Source organism: Puma concolor, chromosome D4, assembly GCF_028749965.1.
Source record: "Puma concolor isolate L17-30 chromosome D4, mPumCon1.1.hap2, whole genome shotgun sequence".
Lineage (NCBI taxonomy): Eukaryota > Metazoa > Chordata > Mammalia > Carnivora > Felidae > Puma > Puma concolor.
Window position 1 is genome coordinate 94,991,460 of NC_141679.1, and position 16,640 is coordinate 95,008,099.

The window sequence follows — 16,640 nt, forward strand, 5'->3', positions numbered from 1 at the left end:
TTGGGGTGGGGCTCAGGTGGGCGGGATTCCCGTCGACAGCCCGCGCCGCGCCCGAGCACAGCTTCCGCTCACGTCCTCTGAGCTTGGAGCCGGGTGAGACGCCGCTCCCAGGAACCTCTGCGTGGCGATCGCAGTGTTTCCCGGGGACCGGTCGGTCGGCGGACCCGGCCTCGCAGGGCGGAAGTGGGCGGCTGCGGTGCCCGCGGAGCCGCGCTGCGGGCGGGACCTGGCCGAGCTGGAGGGCGCCGGGGAGCGGAGCTCGGGCGGTCCCCGAGGCCCGAGCGAGCGGACTTCGGGGGGACCTGCGGCGACCGCGCCGGCGTCAGGGGAGCGCGGCGGGGATGGGGCGCCGAGCCGGGCGGGCGCCGGGGCCTCGGCCATGTTCGCGGGGCTGCAGGACCTGGGCGTGGCCAACGGCGAAGACCTGAAGGAGACGCTGACCAACTGCACGGAGCCGCTCAAGGCCATCGAGCAGTTCCAGGTGGGCCCCGGTGGGGAGGCCGGCGATCTGGGCGTGAGTCCTGCCGGAGGCGCGGGGGCGCGGGGGAAGTGGGCAGCTGTCCGTTCCGCGGATGGAGGAAGCGGGTGCCCTGAGCTGGTTCCCCGCTGATGGACATCTGGTTGGGTACCGGGGTTTGCCGTTATGTATATATATACCCTGGTTTGCAACCAGGGCTGCTGGGAGGCATCCTTGCCTTCTTAGGTACTCAGAGCATCTGGGGTGCTGGCCAGGTGTAGCAGCGACCCGAAGTTTCTGTTGTCGCCTCCCCATGAGCCCAGCCCCAATAAGTAAAATCGACCCCCCCCTCCCCTCCCCGCCTCTGTTTCCTCAGACAGAGAATGGCGTGCTGCTGCCCTCCCTGCAGTCGGCCTTGCCTTTCTTGGACCTGCATGGGACACCTCGGCTGGAGTTCCACCAGTCGGTGTTTGACGAGCTTCGGGACAAGCTGCTGGAGCGGGTGTCCGCCATTGCCTCAGAGGGGAAGGCTGAGGAAAGGTAGGTGGGCAGGTGACATGTGCAGGCCCCTTCCCAGCCTTGGAACGGACTCAGCAGCACTTAGCGTTCCCTTGGCTACACACCCCCGTTCGAAAAGGGGGCCTTTACTCGAGTGCCCCGCCCGTGGAAACCTATACCCTTATCTGTCATCTGTCTGGGGACAGACAGCTGCTTCAGACTGGGTCCTGTGCTGCTCCTTTAGTCACACGAGCCTTTCCAGGTACAAGAAACTGGAAGATCTTCTAGAAAAGAGCTTTTCTCTGGTGAAGATGCCGTCCCTGCAGCCAGTGGTGATGTGTGTCATGAAACATTTGCCCAAGGTAAAAACCGTGGGCCCACATGCTCAGGGCGCTCTCTGCACGAGCCCTTACTTGGGGACATCGCGCATGTGCTTCGTCAAGCTGGCACCTTAGCTCTGGCGGGATCTCGTGAGCTGCCTGCCCAAACCCCGAGCAGCCCTGGGGCATGTTCTCTGTGCTGGCTTTTCTCTGACAAGCCACACGGAGACTGATGCCTGGTGTGTGAATTGGGTTGTGGGACCCATGGCGACTCGGCCAGAACTGTCTGTGTTCAGCTTGGCTGCTTACATCTGCTGGGGCCTGGGGTCCAGTCCCAGGCACCCCTGTTGGTGGGTCTGGGTTGAGGTGGTTTCTGCTAGGGGAGCTGAGGCCTCCTGAGCCGTCTTGAGGGAGGTCCCTGGGGCACAGGTGCGGCTCACAGGTGGCCGATATGGTCCTGTAGGTTCCGGAGAAGAAGCTGAAGCTGGTGATGGCTGACAAGGAGCTGTACCGGGCCTGTGCTGTGGAGGTGAAGCGGCAGATCTGGCAGGACAACCAGGCACTGTTTGGCGACGAAGTTTCTCCGCTGCTGAAGCAGTACATCCTAGAGAAGGAGAGTGCGCTTTTCAGCACCGAGCTCTCCGTCCTGCACAACTTCTTCAGCCCTTCCCCGAAGACGAGGCGCCAGGGCGAGGTGGGGCACGGGGCCCCCTGACCACCCTCTTTCCCACCCCCGTGCACATTTCAGTCGTTCTGCTCCTGGGAGGGGTGGGCTTGTGCGTGTGGTTGGGGGTCTTTGTGATATGGCGCCTAACGTGGACCTCTCTGGTTTTATGTCCTTGGTGCTCTGTGAGTCGGCAGGCCTTTCGGGTTAAGTTCATTGTGTCGTCCTTTGGCTCTGGGAAATTTTCTTTTTTTTAAAAGATTTCATTTTTAATAATTTTTATTTGTTTTTTTTTTTTTTTTTGAGAGGGAGAGAGAGCATGAGCGGGGGAGGGACGGAGAGAGAGGGAGACACAGAATGTGAAGCCGAAGCAGGTTCCAGGCTCTGAGCTGTCCGCATAGAGCCCGATACGGCACTCGAACCCGCAAACCGTGTGATAATGACCGGAGTCAAAGTTGGACACTTAACCGACTGAGCCACCCAGGCACCCCTAAAGATTTTATTTTTCAGTTATCCCTGCACCTAATGTGGGGCTCGAACACACAACTCTAAGATCAAGAGTCCCGTGCTCTTCCACCTGAGCCAGCCAGGCGCCCGTCTTTTCTTTCTACGTCGGATTCGTTCCTCACTCTGACAAGCGAATGTTTCTTGAGTTCTGATTTCCTGCCATAAGTGCCTGCACCCTTCGGTGACTCTGGGGGTCAGGCTGTTTGCCGGGGGCACTTGCAGTTCGTAAGGGAGCAGATGCTCCACTGTAAATGGCACATGCTGGGCACCCAGAGGAGAGGAGGGTCGAGGCATGAGGTCCCAGAGCAAGGCAAGGCAGAGCCGGGCAGCTTGGGTTCTGGGGGTGAGGAAGAGGAGCCAGGCTGGGGTGTGAGCACAGGCTCTGAAGGGGAGCAGGCTGGCTGTGTGGGAAGGTAAGGCTGATGTGGCTGGAACCAAGAGCAAGCAGGTGAGTGTGTGTGTGGCGGGGGCGGTGTGGCGGGGGGCGGTGGCTGGAGGCCACCATGGACACTTTGGCTTTTCCCAGTGAGTTGGGGGGCCACTGCAATTGCCTGATGTGCTCCAGCATGATGGCTTAACGGCAGAGGCCACCAGGCCCGGGTCGAGTGGTGCGGGGGCGTCTTGCTGGTTCTTTGTTCAACTTTCTCGCCCGGGGTTGTGTGTTTGGTTGAAGTGGGATCTGACCTAACGCTTTCTCCCCAAATCCGGCCAGTGGTTGTGGTGATACTTCCTGCCTGTGGTCTGTTGCTGCTCTTGTCGGCCTGGGTCCTTCCCACCTCTGCGGCCTTCACCACTGCGGGGGCGGGGGTTGTAGCAGGTGTGTGTGGCGCCCACGGTCCTCAGGGTGTGGGTCGGCCACTAGGGCCACGGCTCCGTGCCCAGCGGCCTGCGCCTTGCCTCCCGTTCGCGGCGAGGTGGGCCTGGGCTGTGGTCAGGGCAGGCACGTGTCCGCCCTCGTCCACACCGGAGCTGCCCGCGTGCTGAGATGTGGGTTGTGCTCCGGGTCCGCTCTGTGCGTCAGGGTCCCTGAGGCCTGCTGAAGAGGCCTTGCTGGGGGCCCTCGAGGTTGCCTGGCGGGCGCTCACTGCTTCTGTCCCTGCTCCCCCCTGCACGCACTGTGTACAGCCTGGTGGCTTTTGGGGCGCCGTGGCGTCTCTTACCCCAGCTCGTCCTGTCTGCTTCCCACCGTCAGAGCAAGAGGCCTGCCTCCTGCTCACGGTCGCGCGGTGAGCCTTGCTCCCTCCCGCTGGTGGAGGCTGCTGGAGACTTCCACGCGGGGTGCGGGCTGCAGAGGCGGGTGGTCCCTGCCGCGGAAGGGGTACAGGTGCTCGACATGGGAGGACGCAGGGAGCAAGGCAGCCCTGGCGGGGCTACAGTGGCCAGCGTCTCTCAGCGGTGCCCCAGTGTCCCGTGCCAGCTGATGGGCAGCCCTGGAGGCTGGGGTCCTAGGCCGATGGGCTCTCAGGGTCTGTGGGATCCAGGGTGGCCACCACCTGACACAGAGCTGGCGTCTTGTGACAGAGGAGACTCTGGGTACGGCCCGCACAGGAAGGAGTAGAGTCGGGCTGGGGCGGTCCTGCCCCCGCGGCCGTCGTGACCCCGAGGCGCGGGTCTCCTCCCCCAGGTGGTGCAGAAGCTGACGCAGATGGTGGGGAAGAACGTGAAGCTGTACGACATGGTGCTGCAGTTCCTGCGGACCCTCTTCCTGCGGACCCGGAACGTGCACTACTGCACGCTGCGGGCCGAGCTGCTCATGTCCCTGCACGAGCTGGACGTCGGGGACATCTGCTCCGTGGACCCCTGCCATAAGGTGGCGCCCGACCGCCCCGCCCCCTTCCCTCCGGCTCCTCCCCTTCAGGGCTCTGGCCACCCACCCACCCGGCCACAAGCCGTGTGCCAGCCCCCACACCCCCTCTGCCGCCCAGGCTTAGGGGCACCTGAGTCAGAGCCACCGGCCCTGCGTCTGCCGTATTCGCCTGCTGTTTATTCCCCTGCCGTAGCCTTCTCTGGTCTTTCCTGGGCCACTGTCCCTCCCCTGCTCCAGAGCCCTCAGGGGCCTCTTGTGTGCTCCAGGGATGGGGCTTTCTGTGCCGCTGTTGTGTCCCGCACGGATGCTGTGCAGCCCCAGACAGCGTTAGGTCCGGGGGGCTGTGCGGCATCAGGGTCCCGCAGTGGGGGCTGCCAGGGAGACCCCCTTGAGAACAGAGCACAAATACTGCCTGCTCCGAGCACCACCTGGCCTGCTGGGGATGTGGGACCTCAGGCCTGTGTGCCTTTTCGCTGTACCGGCCCGGACCACGTGAGGCTGTGGGTCCTGTTGCCGACGTGAGGCTCGGGGTGGTGGCTGCAGCTGAGCGGTGACCACGGGAGCCGTCTGGAGGCCGCGGTCTCTGACCGTGTCCCGGCTGTGCTTCCTCCCCACAGTTTACCTGGTGCCTGGATGCCTGCATTCGTGAGCGGTTTGTGGACAGCAAGAGAGCCCGAGAGCTGCAGGGGTTTCTTGACGGCGTGAAGAAGGGGCAGGAGCAAGTCCTAGGGTAAGGGTCGGCCTTGTGCCGGTGCCCCAGCCCCCAGGGTCCTGTCCACAGGTGTCCGGATGAGCAGGCTGTGTCTCCAGTTGCTTCCAGTGTGGTTTAGAGCTGCCTTGGCGCTCGTGCACACGGCTGAGACCTGGCTGCTGGGGCCGAGGCTATCAGAGTTTCGGTGAGCCGGGGCCTGACTACGACCGGGGTGGGTGGTCAGCGCCGTCCCGGGGCCGCTGTGCTGGCGGGACCGGCTCTGTCGAGCTCTCTTTTGCAGCTCTTTCTCTCTGTGACCATCTCTGTGGGGCCCTCGTGAGCTTACGGCATCAGGGGCAGGTCCTCAGAACCAAAACGGGGGCTTAATTTTTTAAAAAACTTTTAAAGCCCTTCAGTATTTTGAGCAAGTTAAGGATAAGTTCCGAACATCAAGTTTTTGTGCCGAAGAAGCACAGGGTGGGCGGGTGGGTGGGTGGGCTTGCTCTGTGCGGAGGGGCCCTCCCCCCAGGACAGCGGCCAGGGCAGCCCGCCCGTGGCCGCGCCATGTTGACGCAGTGTGCTCATCCTCACAGGGACCTGTCCATGATCCTGTGTGACCCCTTTGCCATCAACACCCTGTCGCTGAGCACCGTCAGGCACCTGCAGGAGCTGGTCGGCCAGGAGACCCTGCCTAGGGTGAGCGCGGCGGCTGGCTGCACGCTGCCTTCTGGGTGGGTGTGTGGCCAGGCCCGTGCCGGCCGAATGACAGCACTCCCGATGGGCGGTGGGTGCCGTGGGGGCTGCGGGGGAAGCTGAGGCGTTTGGCCGTGGCACAAGGACCCTGCCAGGCAACGAGCGATTTCAGTGGAGGGGAGCCTTGGGTGAGCACGTGCTGAGGCCTTCGTTTTCCCACAGGACAGTCCCGATCTCCTGCTGCTGCTCAGGCTGCTGGCGCTGGGCCAGGGGGCATGGGACATGATCGACAGCCAGGTCTTCAAGGAGCCCAAGATGGTAACGGGACGAGGGTGGGATGGTTTCCACCGCTTCCTCCAGAGGGTCTGTGGGGCAGGGTCTGTGGAGATCAGCAGGGCGGGGTCTCGGGAGGTGGGAAGGAGGGACAGGCCCTCAGGCTGAAGTAGAAAAAGGTAGATGCAGGGAGGCGGGCGAGGGGCGGGGTCCCTGCAGGACAAAGGTGGGGCTGTGCCCGACCGCTCCTGGGTCTTCTCTGGCGTAGGAGGTGGAGCTCATCACCAGGTTCCTGCCCATGCTCATGTCCTTCGTGGTCGACGACCATACCTTCAACGTGGACCAGAAGCTGCCGGCCGAGGAGAAAGCCCCGGTTACGTACCCGAACACGCTCCCGGAGAGTTTCACCAAGTATGGGCCCCACGGGCACGGGTGGGCGTGCCGCGCCCCCGCCCCCCAGCCCCCCACGGAGGCTGTGCGGAGGGCGTCGCCCAGGGGTGACCTGTCCTTGCCGGGCGCAGGTTCCTGCAGGAGCACCGCATGGCCTGCGAGGTGGGGCTGTACTACGTGCTGCACATCACCAAGCAGAGGAACAAGAACGCACTCCTGCGCCTGCTGCCGGGGCTGGGTGAGTGCGGGCAGGCCCCGTGCCGGGCCCCGGGCTCCTGCCCTGTCCCAGCTCTGAGGGGCTGGCTCGGCGCGCTTCTCCATCTTTGTCTTCTGGAGGTGGTTTTGGTGCAGGGGTAGTTTGGTAGTTTCTCAGCTTGGTAGTTTCACGGACACCCTTCGCCATTGTCACCGTTTGTGAAAGCATCTTTTTGGCTGTGGGGGAGAAGCTACCATGATTTGCTCCTAACTGGCGAGGGAGGTGGAGCCCCTCAAGGCCTCAGACGATTGAGAGAGCTCACCCCCGCCGGTCTCTGGCCGTGTGGGGCCAGGGGGCCGGTTGCTTCGTGGTGGGGCCCGAGTGGACCCCTTCAAGAGTAAGCTGCAGGTGGAGGCAAGGAGAAGGGTGTTGGGGAGCACCTGGCCTTCCCATGCTTGCCCAGACCCAGGGGCCTCTGCTGGCTCGGCTCATGTCTGGGGTGTTGAGTCTGCTTCATAAGGATCCTGCACGTTCCCGGCCAAGTGCGTTTCTGGGTCACTGACGCGTCTGAGGGTGGTGCCCGTGTTACGTTTCCCGTGTTTTCTTTAGGAAGGAAGCTATTTGTGCATCTTACTTCGTATCTAGTTTCCATGTACGTGAACAGCACGAACTTATTTTCTTCTCGCTCTGGAGGCCGGAAGGGTGAAGCGAGTGTCCCGGGGCTACAGGCAAGGTGTGGGCGAGGCTGGCTCCTTCCGGAGGCTCTGGGGAGAATCTGTCTCCTGGTCTCCTCCAGCTTCTAGGAGCCGCCTGCATCCCGGCTCCTGACTTTGTCTCGCGGTTCACCCTTCCAGCTCCTCCCGCCCGCACGTCCCTCTGAGTCTGGCCCCCTGCCTCCCGCCTCCCTGTGATGCTGTCGGGCCCACCTGGGTCATGCGGTGTCGTCTCCTGTCGTAGGGCTTCTTTCCACATGAGGTAGCGTGTCCACATGCAGAAGTGTCACAGGGCCACAGGGGCTGGAGCCTGGAGACTTCCAAGGGTGCCATTTGGGTTTGTCTCATCGTTCCAGTTCCTTTCGGTACCTTTGTTGCTTTCTCGCGTCTCACGGTGTCAGCTGGGAGCGGGGGGTCCTGCCTGCGTCGGGAGCATCCGGTGAGGGAGTGCTCCTCCTTCCCTGCCTCCGACACCGCGTCGGTGTCTCCCAGCCACGCGCTGCTGCCCAGGGCGCTGGGACTCAGACCTTCCCTTGTGCTCAGGATGGGTACGCTGTCCTCTTCCGTCATTATCGGGTGCTAGTAAGATCAGATGTCAGTTTTAAAAATTCCTTTCTGTTTATTTTTTAGCTTTTTATCGTGGGGGTTTTTGATGACGTTACAAGCAAAGAGCACAGCGTGGTGAAGCCCAGTGCCTCTCACCTGCTGCATGGGGGTCCGTGTGCGCCGCTCGTCCCCCGGATGACGGTCTGGACGTAAACCCACGGAGGACTTGACAGGTGTCTCTACAAAAGAATGGTGCTGTGGTCACATCTGGGTCCAGGGCCCGACGGTGGCCACGGAGCTCTCGTTGTCACGTGACATTTGATGTGGGTGGCTAGTTCAAGTCAGGGCTCCAACTGGCGTCTCCCCTCCACCCTCGTGCCCCCTTGCTGCCTTTCGTGTTTCTCCTTGTCTGGAGGGTTCTGTGGGAAGGGTTGGAACCAGGGCATTTGTTTCCCATTAGGGACTTTGCTGGCAGTGTTCCCTGGGGTGGCGACCGTGCCCTTGCCTGAGTGTCCTGTAAAGTGCCCCCGGCCGTGAGGTCAGCGGGGGCTCTGGTCACATGTGGCGGGGGCACAGCCCGGCTGCATCTGATGGTGCCCGGGCCTCCCCGTGGCATTCAGTGGCGCCTGGGGCTCAGATAGTGCCATGGTCACAGCTCCCTGTCAGCACTTCTCTAGTGGCTGCTGTGGCACTTGTGTCCCCATGTGTGTCCCCCCGTCCCCGTGACCTGCTGCCCTCCAGCCGGGTCGTCGGCCTTGTTTGCTGTGCACTCTGTCTCTGGTCATCAGTGAGATACGTTGGTAGTTACCTTTGCTGATTATTTTAGTTGTTGTTTTTTTAATTTTTTTTTTGATTAAAGTAGTTTTTGGAGTCCGTGCCTTCAAAAAATGAAAATCTTTCCTTTTGTTGTCTTTCTTCTAGAACCACGTAGCTCGCAGTCTGGTAGAACTCGGGGGCGGTGCCGTGGCACTTTCCTGTTTCTTTTCTAGTTCCAGTCTGTCCAGTTTCTCCCTCTTCTCGAGTCCACTTAGTCCAAAGTCCCTTGGCCATGGGGCAGAACCACGGGCAGCAGGCTCCCGTGCCCTCCCCACCCCGACCCTCACCCCCACAGCCCTGCTTCTCTGCCTCCGTGGGGGCGGCTGGCCGCCCCTGCCTCCTCGTGGTGCGGGCCCCGGTTCTGGCTGCAGGAAAACCGGGCACCCCGTCCTCAGGGGGCGCTGCTGCTCCGCGGCCTCCCCGTTGGCCCATCCAGGGGCGGGGGCGGCGGGCTGAGCGGGGCTGACACCTGTGTTTGCAGTGGAGACCTTTGGCGACCTGGCGTTTGGGGACATCTTCCTGCACCTGCTCATGGGGAACTTGGCGCTGCTGGCCGACGAGTTTGCCCTGGAGGACTTCTGCAGGAGCCTCTTCGATGGCTTCCTCCTCACGGCCTCGCCCAGGTGCCCATCCTCCGCCTGCACCCTGCGGGGCTCGGGCGCGCTTGTGGCACCTCCGGGCGGGCGGGGGCGGGGGGTCAGGGGGGAGGGGGTCGGTTCTGGGCTCCGCCCACCCGCCGCGCTGCTGTGGCCTCTTCCAGGAAGGAGAACGTGCAGCGCCACGTGCTGCGGCTCCTCATCCACCTGCACCACCGGGTGGCCCCGTCCAGGCTGGACGCCCTGCGCAAGGCGCTGGAGCCCACGGGCCAGGTGGGTGCCCTGCCTGCGGCCTGTGCCGCCCGCCCCGCCCCCATGCGACCCCGGGTTTGGGGGGGGGGGGAGGGACTGCCCCGAACCCCACACTTTCCCCCCTGCAGAGCGGAGAGGCCGTGAAGGAACTTTACTCTCAGCTCGGTGAGCGGCTGGAGCAGCTGGAGCACCGGAAGCCCAGCCCGGCCCAGGCCGCGGAGACTCCGGCCCTGGAGTTGCCCCTTCCCGCCGTGTCCACTCCGGCTGGGCTCTGAGCCTTCACCTGGGGCTGCTCGGGACTGGGCAAGGCCCCTGGTGGGGCTGTGGCCGGCCAGGAGGAGCTCCCCTGCCATTGCAAGCACGGGACCCCCTCTCTCCTGGGGGCGGGCGAGCCGCTAGGGGGGCTGGGGCTGGCCGAGCCGAGCGGAGCACCCCCCACCCTGGGACCTCCTGCACGTGGGGCCCCCTTCTGCGCCTCCGCCTCCCCACGAACTGGGTCCTGGGAGGTGTGTGTTGTCCACGGGAACGGGATGGTGTTTTCGCTCCTCGTGGGTCCCGGTCTGGTTCTGTGGAGCACAGCTCTGGGTCTGCTCTGCCCCTCCTGGCCGCTTGAACTCATTCCAGGCCGTGGAAGCTTCTGGCTGGTTGCCGCCTCGTGTCGTGGGAGGGGAGGCAGATTGGCAGTAGTTGGAATTAGGAAAAAGCCACCTGTTTTCCATGGGGCGAGGGTGGGAGAGGGACACGTGCCGAGCCAAGGGGGAGGGGTGGGCCCAGGCTTGTTGGCACAGACGGGCGGAATCATGCAGTGTGCGGAGTCTGGTCATCTGCAGAACGAACCTGGCTTCCGAGGAGCGTCTGAGTGTTTCACCCGGGACCGGCTGGCTGACCCAGAGCCCACAGGCAGGAAGTTGCTCCCCCACTGGCCAGCAGCGCCCCATGTAGCAGGTGTGGCTGAGGAAAGCCCAGGCCACCGACTGGCTGCCTCAGTTTACCCTTGGAGGGGTGTGCTCCCTCTTACTCAGTCGCACCCGCACTTGGCCAAGTGAGGGACTGTTGCACAGTGAGACTTTGACTTATGTAAATAAAAGGTGTTTGGGTAAATCCGGTGGGTGCGCTGTTTATGGGCACGCCTGAGGGGTGGGCAGGTATCTTCTTAAGGACACTTCTGCTTTGGGGGCCGCGGTCTGGACGCTTGGCCCTGCCCCTGGGAGCAGGGGGGAGACGTCTGTGGGTGCACATGCTGAGGGGTAGCCCCTTTCCATTTTTTCCTTAGGAAGCAGAGATTCAGGCAGGACCCCACCCCCACCCCCCTATGCTGGGATCGTGGGGTGTGGGGAGGGCCTGGACAGTGTCCTCCCCCTCCCCCCCCCCCCCACTGGCCCCAGGAAGGCCGAGAGTACTGCCAGGCCACGTGGTGGGTAGGGGGCCCAAGGCCGCACGCACCTGCCCCGCACAGAGGTGGGCAGCCGGTCCTGGGAGCCAGGCCCCAGGGCTGGATGGGAGGATGTAGAGAAGCAGTGACCCTGCCCGAGGGCACCAGACTGAAGGGCAGGCAGGAACATGCATCACCAGAGGCCTGGGAATCCCATATTCTGGAGACAACGGGAACTCTCCAGCCCCGTGACCAACACTTCCCTGATGCACGACGTGCCTGGTGCCACTGTGAGGCGAAGAAGAGTTAGGAGAGGGGACATAGGCAGTGTGTGGGCAAAGGGAGGCTAAGGGGGTGAGGTCGAGGGACCACAGGCAGGACGGCCGAAGGGCTCGGGAACTGAGGGAGGCAGCACCAGACTATTTGGACTGCTTGATGGGCGCAGTCTTAGGGAGGGCTGCAGACGGGTCTGGGCCCAGGAGAGGTGCTTCTGGGCCTGGAAGGGCCCAGCTCCGTCGGTCAGAATGAGAAGAGCAGAAGGTCATTCAGGAAGGCCGACTGTGCAGAGATGGGACTAGGGTGGGGGGCAAGGCCACACAAGCCCCCACCTGCTGCTTCTTTGCCTAAGTCCTTTGTTCTTGGTAAATTGTTGTTGGTAAATTTGCTCCCTGACCAGGACCCTGAGCTACACATGGGGGTCTAACCCCAGGGCTAGAATTTCTGTTCTAGTGTGTTATCCTTGGGATGGGAGGGTTCTAGGCTGGTGGGGGGGGGGGGGTTGCAGGGGAAGAGGAGAGGGAGATGGGATGGAGCCCTAGTCCCTGGGAGGGGAGGAGGGGAAAACGAAATGACCCCAGGTTGGGGTCGAGGGGAGGGAGGTGGGGGAGAGGGGAATAGGAAGGGACTGGGGGCACCCAGCTGGGCAGAGGGGCCCGGCCCACCCTCTCTGCTCTTGCCCTACTCCGCTCCATGTGGGGGATCAGGTGCCAGTGCCCCTGGGGAGGCAGGGGTTCCTTGGAAGCTAGACTGAGATGCAGGAGTCTGTGGGATCTCTGGGGAGGGGATGCCCCAAGCCTTGCCAGGTGACCTGGGCCTGGACAGCCAGGAGGGCTGCAGGGCTGAGGAAGGTAGGTGACCTGATGGCCAGCCAGGGGACCTGGGCCAGCCAGCCAGGCTCTCCGTCTGGCGCCTCCATCCAGCCTAAGTCCCGCCCACTTGCCACACCCCTGACTCACTTCCTTTGCACAGAAGCGGAAACCTCCCCAGAGTTTCCTCCCGACCTAAGGCTCCCGGGACCTGCAGGTGCTGCTACCCCTCCAGGCCTGAGCTTGCCAGCCAGGCCCCTGACCCCATCGGGAACCTCGACAGGAAGCTGGTATTTTCTGTGTCCTGAGTTGCGGCCTCAGCATCTGGCCTCTGCAGGGGGCTGCCCTTGGTGGGCTGGGGCCAGCAGGAACTTAACCTGACTCAGCTGCAGGTATGGGGTGGGTTGGAGACCAGGGCATCAGTCCTTTCCTCAGCTCTGTCTCCTCAATGGCCCTTTTCTTCCTCTGGCTCTTGTCTTTGCACCCCACCCTACTAGTGTCTGGGGGTTCTCTGCTGCCACTCCATGTGTGTTCACTGGGGTGCAGGGAGGATCCCTGTTTTGGGGGTGTGGGGGTGGGAGGCCTGGGCCCATTCTCAAAAGCAGAAGTTCCTGATCGACCCCCCCCCCCCCCAAGTGTTCTTAAGTGCACGGGGGATGTCTCTGGATTCTGGCGGTGCCAGGGTCCCTGCTCCCCTTGGTTCCCACTTGGGATTCAGAGAGCCCTGGCGCCTGGCAGGCCGAGCTGCGGGCGGGGCGGGGGGGGGCGGGAGGGAGGGATGGGCAGCGGGGCCGGGCCTTGACCCTTCTTTACCCCTAATCGGCGACAGCTAGCACCGACTTCTCCAGGAAGCGGGGTGGTTGCCCGATAAGCTGCGCCCTCCCCGCGCCGACACTTCCTCAAGGCCCGTGGCTGTTCCTGGGAGGACCCGAGAGATTTGCATGGGGCCCTGCGGGGAGCCGCTTCCTGGTCAGCCGGGGCGAGGCCGGCACCAGGAGTCACCCTTCCCCCGCGCTCCGCACTCCCTGGGGACCTCCCAGAGGAGGGACGTCGCTCCAGGGAAGAGTCCCAGTCGGCCATGCCGACGTCTGGAGACCCTCCCCATCTTCCTGTTGCAGGGAGGGCGACCTGCATGCGGAGCGCCGCCCCTGCGCCATGGACAGCGGCCAGCCCAGTCTGGAGGCCGCGGGCCCCGGCGTCCCCCGCCCGAGCGTGATCGCGCCGCTGCGCGCAGTGGTCCGTCTGCGCCGCCGCGTGTGTCTCCTGCGCAAGCGGCGCCCCCAGCCGCCCGGCTCGGGGTCGGCTTCCGCGCCCGGGGCGCCGCACGCTGACCCGGACCAGCCCCGGTTCTTCACCTTCGACGGCCCGGAGCCGCCGTCCAGGACGCCGCGCAAGAGGCGCCGACGCAGCCGTGTGGTGCTCTACCCGGAGACCTCGCGCAAGTACCGGCCTCACGCGGAGCGCCGCAGCCGCGCGCAGCGCTGCCTCCTGCTGCTCGTGGCCATCGTGGGCTTCCAGGTGCTCAACGCCATCGAGAACCTGGACGATAACGCGCAGCGCTACGACCTCGACGGGCTGGAGAAGGCGCTGCAGCGCGCCGTGTTCGGGCAGCCGGCCGCCGTGGGGCGCATAGTGGCGCTGCTGCGGGACTACCTGGCCACGCACGTGCACAGCCGCCCGCTGCTTCTGGCGCTGCACGGGCCCAGCGGCGTGGGCAAGAGCCACGTGGGTCGCCTGCTGGCGCGCCACTTCCGCGCGGTGCTTGAGGACGGCGCGCTCGTGCTGCAGTACCACGCGCGGCACCACTGCCCCAAGGCGCGCGCTGCGCAGGACTGCCGTGAGGAGCTGGCCCGGCTGGTGGCCGGCGTGGTGGAGCGGGCCGAAGCGGAGGAGAAGACCCCGCTCGTGGTGCTGGATGAGGCGGAGCTCCTGCCCCTGGCGCTGCTGGACGAGCTGCACGGCTTCCTACAGCCGCAGCGCGCCCACCACTTCCACAACGCCATCTACGTGCTCCTCAGCAGCGCGGGCGGCGCGGAAATCACGCGCTTCGTGCTGCAGAACGCGTCCCGCGCGCCGCCCCCGCGCCCCGACGGCGCCCGCGGTGCTCACGGCGACTGGGATGCGGTGGCCGCCGTGCGGGCCGAGGAGGAGCTGCGCGCCGGCCTGCGGGCGCTCCTGGTCCGCGAGCACCCGCTGTGGCAGGCCGCGGCCATCGTGCCCTTGCTGCTGCTGGACAAGAGGGCCGTGGTCAACTGCTTCCGGGACGAGATGGCCGGGGAGGGCTTCTTCCCGGAGCAGGCCCGGGCCGAGCTCCTGGCCGCGCAGCTCAAGTACTACCGCGTGGCTGGCCGCGAGTTCGCCGTCACTGGCTGCAAGCAGGTGGTGGCCACGGTGAACCTCTTGTAGCAGGGGCCCGGCTGGACACGGTGGACGCTTGTGGGCACGAGGGGTCACCTTGGGGACATCTCGGTCGTTGGTGGTAGTAGGAGGGAGGGGACCCTGTGGATTTGCCTGAGGCCCCTAATAAATCTGTTTATAGCCCCCACCGCCCTCCCTAACCCGTGGTTCACGCTGGGAGGCTGGTGGGGGTGGCTCCGCTCCGAGCCCCCGCTTCGAGTCACAGTTCCCCCATCAGTGCCCCCAGTCTGCCACCTCCCGGCCCTAGCCCACATTCCTAAGCACCTGCTGTGTGCCCCTCATCGCAGGCATCGGTACAGAGGCTGTATGGCCTCAGAGAAAGTAGCTCCCAGGGTCACCTAGTTGGTCCCCTGCGGCCGGATATGGCTGCAGCAGCCATCAGACACACACACACACACACACACACACACACTCTCTCTCTCTCCCTCTCTCAGTCTGCGCCGCAACCCCCTCCCCACCCTGTGGGACCAAAGTCCTGGGTGCTTCTCCAACCAGGAGAATGGCATGGACTCCCCGGATTTCTCCCGGACTCTGGGGCCCAGGAGCTCCCTGGGAGGCAATGGGGGGATGGGAGTCCACACACAATGAATGGATCCATTGGAATCCCCTGAACGCTCTGGAAGGTGGGGGGATCTTGGGGTGCCAGCGGTAGATGGCAGGGCCCAAGTTGGGGGGGGGGGCGCTGACTTCTCCCATCCCCCTGCCCTGGCCACCAACTGGCTTCAGGTCGCTGACTGGGGGAGGCCTGTAGGTAGAGATCCTTTAGACTCGACCGCAGAGGTTTCCAGACCCCTGTCGCTTTTCGGGCGCGGTGGGCGTTGTTTGTGCGCGCGCGCGGGTGGGGGGGGTTGCTCCTGGAGGGCGGCGGTCGCGTCCAAGCGACCACCACTCGGTCTCGCAGCCCCGCGTCCCCCGCGCCCTGGGATGGCCTCAGTGCTGCCGCCCAGTGGCCGCGCGTGTCCGCCCGCGCCGCGGAGGTCGCGGGGGCGTGTCCCGCGTCTCCTTGTCGCCCGGGTCCCCGCAGCAGGCCCAGCTCATCCTGGAGGAGGGCACACACAGCCTGAGGGCCGGGGACACGTGCACACACGTCATCGGCGACCCCGGCCACGGCGAATCCCAAAGGGGGACCCGGGGAGCAGAGGGAAGGGCCCCGCAGAGGCGAAGCTCGAGTTGACTGGGCGCCGGGCTGTGCGGCACCACCCCCCCCCCCCTCGCGTCAGAGCTCAGCATGACCTCTGAGCCCCGCAGACCTCAGAATCATCCCAGGCCGGCTCCCCAAGGGCCCCGCGTGGCGGGAGCCCCCTCACCGCCTATCCATTCTGGCCCTGGGGGCCGTCTGCGGCCCTGGGCCAAGGTCAGCCCGAGGAGGGGGCGGGGAGGGGGGCACGCTGGCCAGGTGCCGCGGACCTGCGGCCCCGCGCCCGGGAATCAAGGGCAGAATGGGGCCAGGCTGGCCTGAGAGGCTCTGAGAACTGGCGGGAAGGGGGGAGGGGGGAGACGTTTGGGAAGCTTTGTTCCCCAAGGGGGTTGGGGGGGGGGGTGGCCAGCTCTGTCCACCAGACCCCACTTGCTGGGCAGCTGGGGACAGGAGCCCCATGTCTCTAAGGCCAAATATATGACAGGAGCCTGTGTCCAGTGCCGAGGTCCCAGGTCCCCGGCGCCGCTCCTGCTTCCGGTGCGTGGAAGCAGCGCCTACAACGCAGCGACAGACTTGAACTTCTCGGGACTTTGTTTTGTGCCTTCTAGTTGTCCTGCCTTTTTACACCTCGTTTATTTTTATTTGGGGGCAGTGGTCCCCCTGAGCACACGCTGTCCCATCTGTGTCCTCTCACTCAACCCTCCATACCAGACATTATGTTTATGTTTACTCTTTGCTGACGTTTAAATTTTATTTTGTTGACTTATTTATAAACCAGCTCCCTCTTTTCTCCATGCTCCGTGATTCCCATTCTGTGATAAATGGGTTCCTGCCGGACTGTTTCCAGGATGAGGGTCAGCACCACACCGTCCGGTGGCCCGTTAGTCTTTGGAAGTCATGACAGCTGCCGGGACATCTTCTTTGAAGTTATTTGACTCCTTCTTGGGCTTTTTTCCTTAGAACTTGATGTTGTCAGATTCTTGGGGAAACCTTTTAGGATTTGACTGGAACTGCACTGATTTAGAGATCAGCTTGGGGAATGGTGATCCCATGACAATGCCACGCTTTGTAGAAAGCCTGGCTTAACATATTTCAGTAGAGCTTTGTAACTTTCTGCGGACAGGTCTTGGTCATTTTTGTGAGATTTCTCTCTAAAAACCGTATCATTTTTGGTTGGTATGGCGAGGGGTTAATGTTGTATAATGCAA

At 63.9% G+C, this 16,640-nt stretch overlaps 2 protein-coding genes across 2 annotated transcripts; both read left to right on the forward strand.

Moving 5' to 3' along the window:
* The first annotated feature begins 157 nt into the window (after positions 1-157).
* On the forward strand, positions 158-10,520 carry NELFB (negative elongation factor complex member B). Its single transcript, XM_086684608.1, has 13 exons — positions 158-481; positions 834-997; positions 1,218-1,317; positions 1,739-1,969; positions 4,071-4,256; positions 4,871-4,983; positions 5,538-5,640; positions 5,860-5,955; positions 6,179-6,321; positions 6,432-6,538; positions 9,053-9,194; positions 9,332-9,440; positions 9,548-10,520. The coding sequence occupies exons 1-13, from the start codon at positions 380-382 to the stop codon at positions 9,692-9,694; spliced, it is 1,743 nt and encodes a 580-aa protein (XP_086540734.1). The 5' UTR covers positions 158-379; the 3' UTR covers positions 9,695-10,520.
* Positions 10,521-11,702: 1,182 nt separating this feature from the next.
* Positions 11,703-14,472, forward strand: TOR4A (torsin family 4 member A). The gene is made up of 2 exons (XM_086684609.1): positions 11,703-12,268; positions 12,995-14,472. Exon 2 carries the CDS (start codon positions 13,032-13,034, stop codon positions 14,280-14,282), a length of 1,251 nt encoding a protein of 416 aa, XP_086540735.1. The 5' UTR covers positions 11,703-12,268; positions 12,995-13,031; the 3' UTR covers positions 14,283-14,472.
* Positions 14,473-16,640: the final 2,168 nt, after the last annotated feature.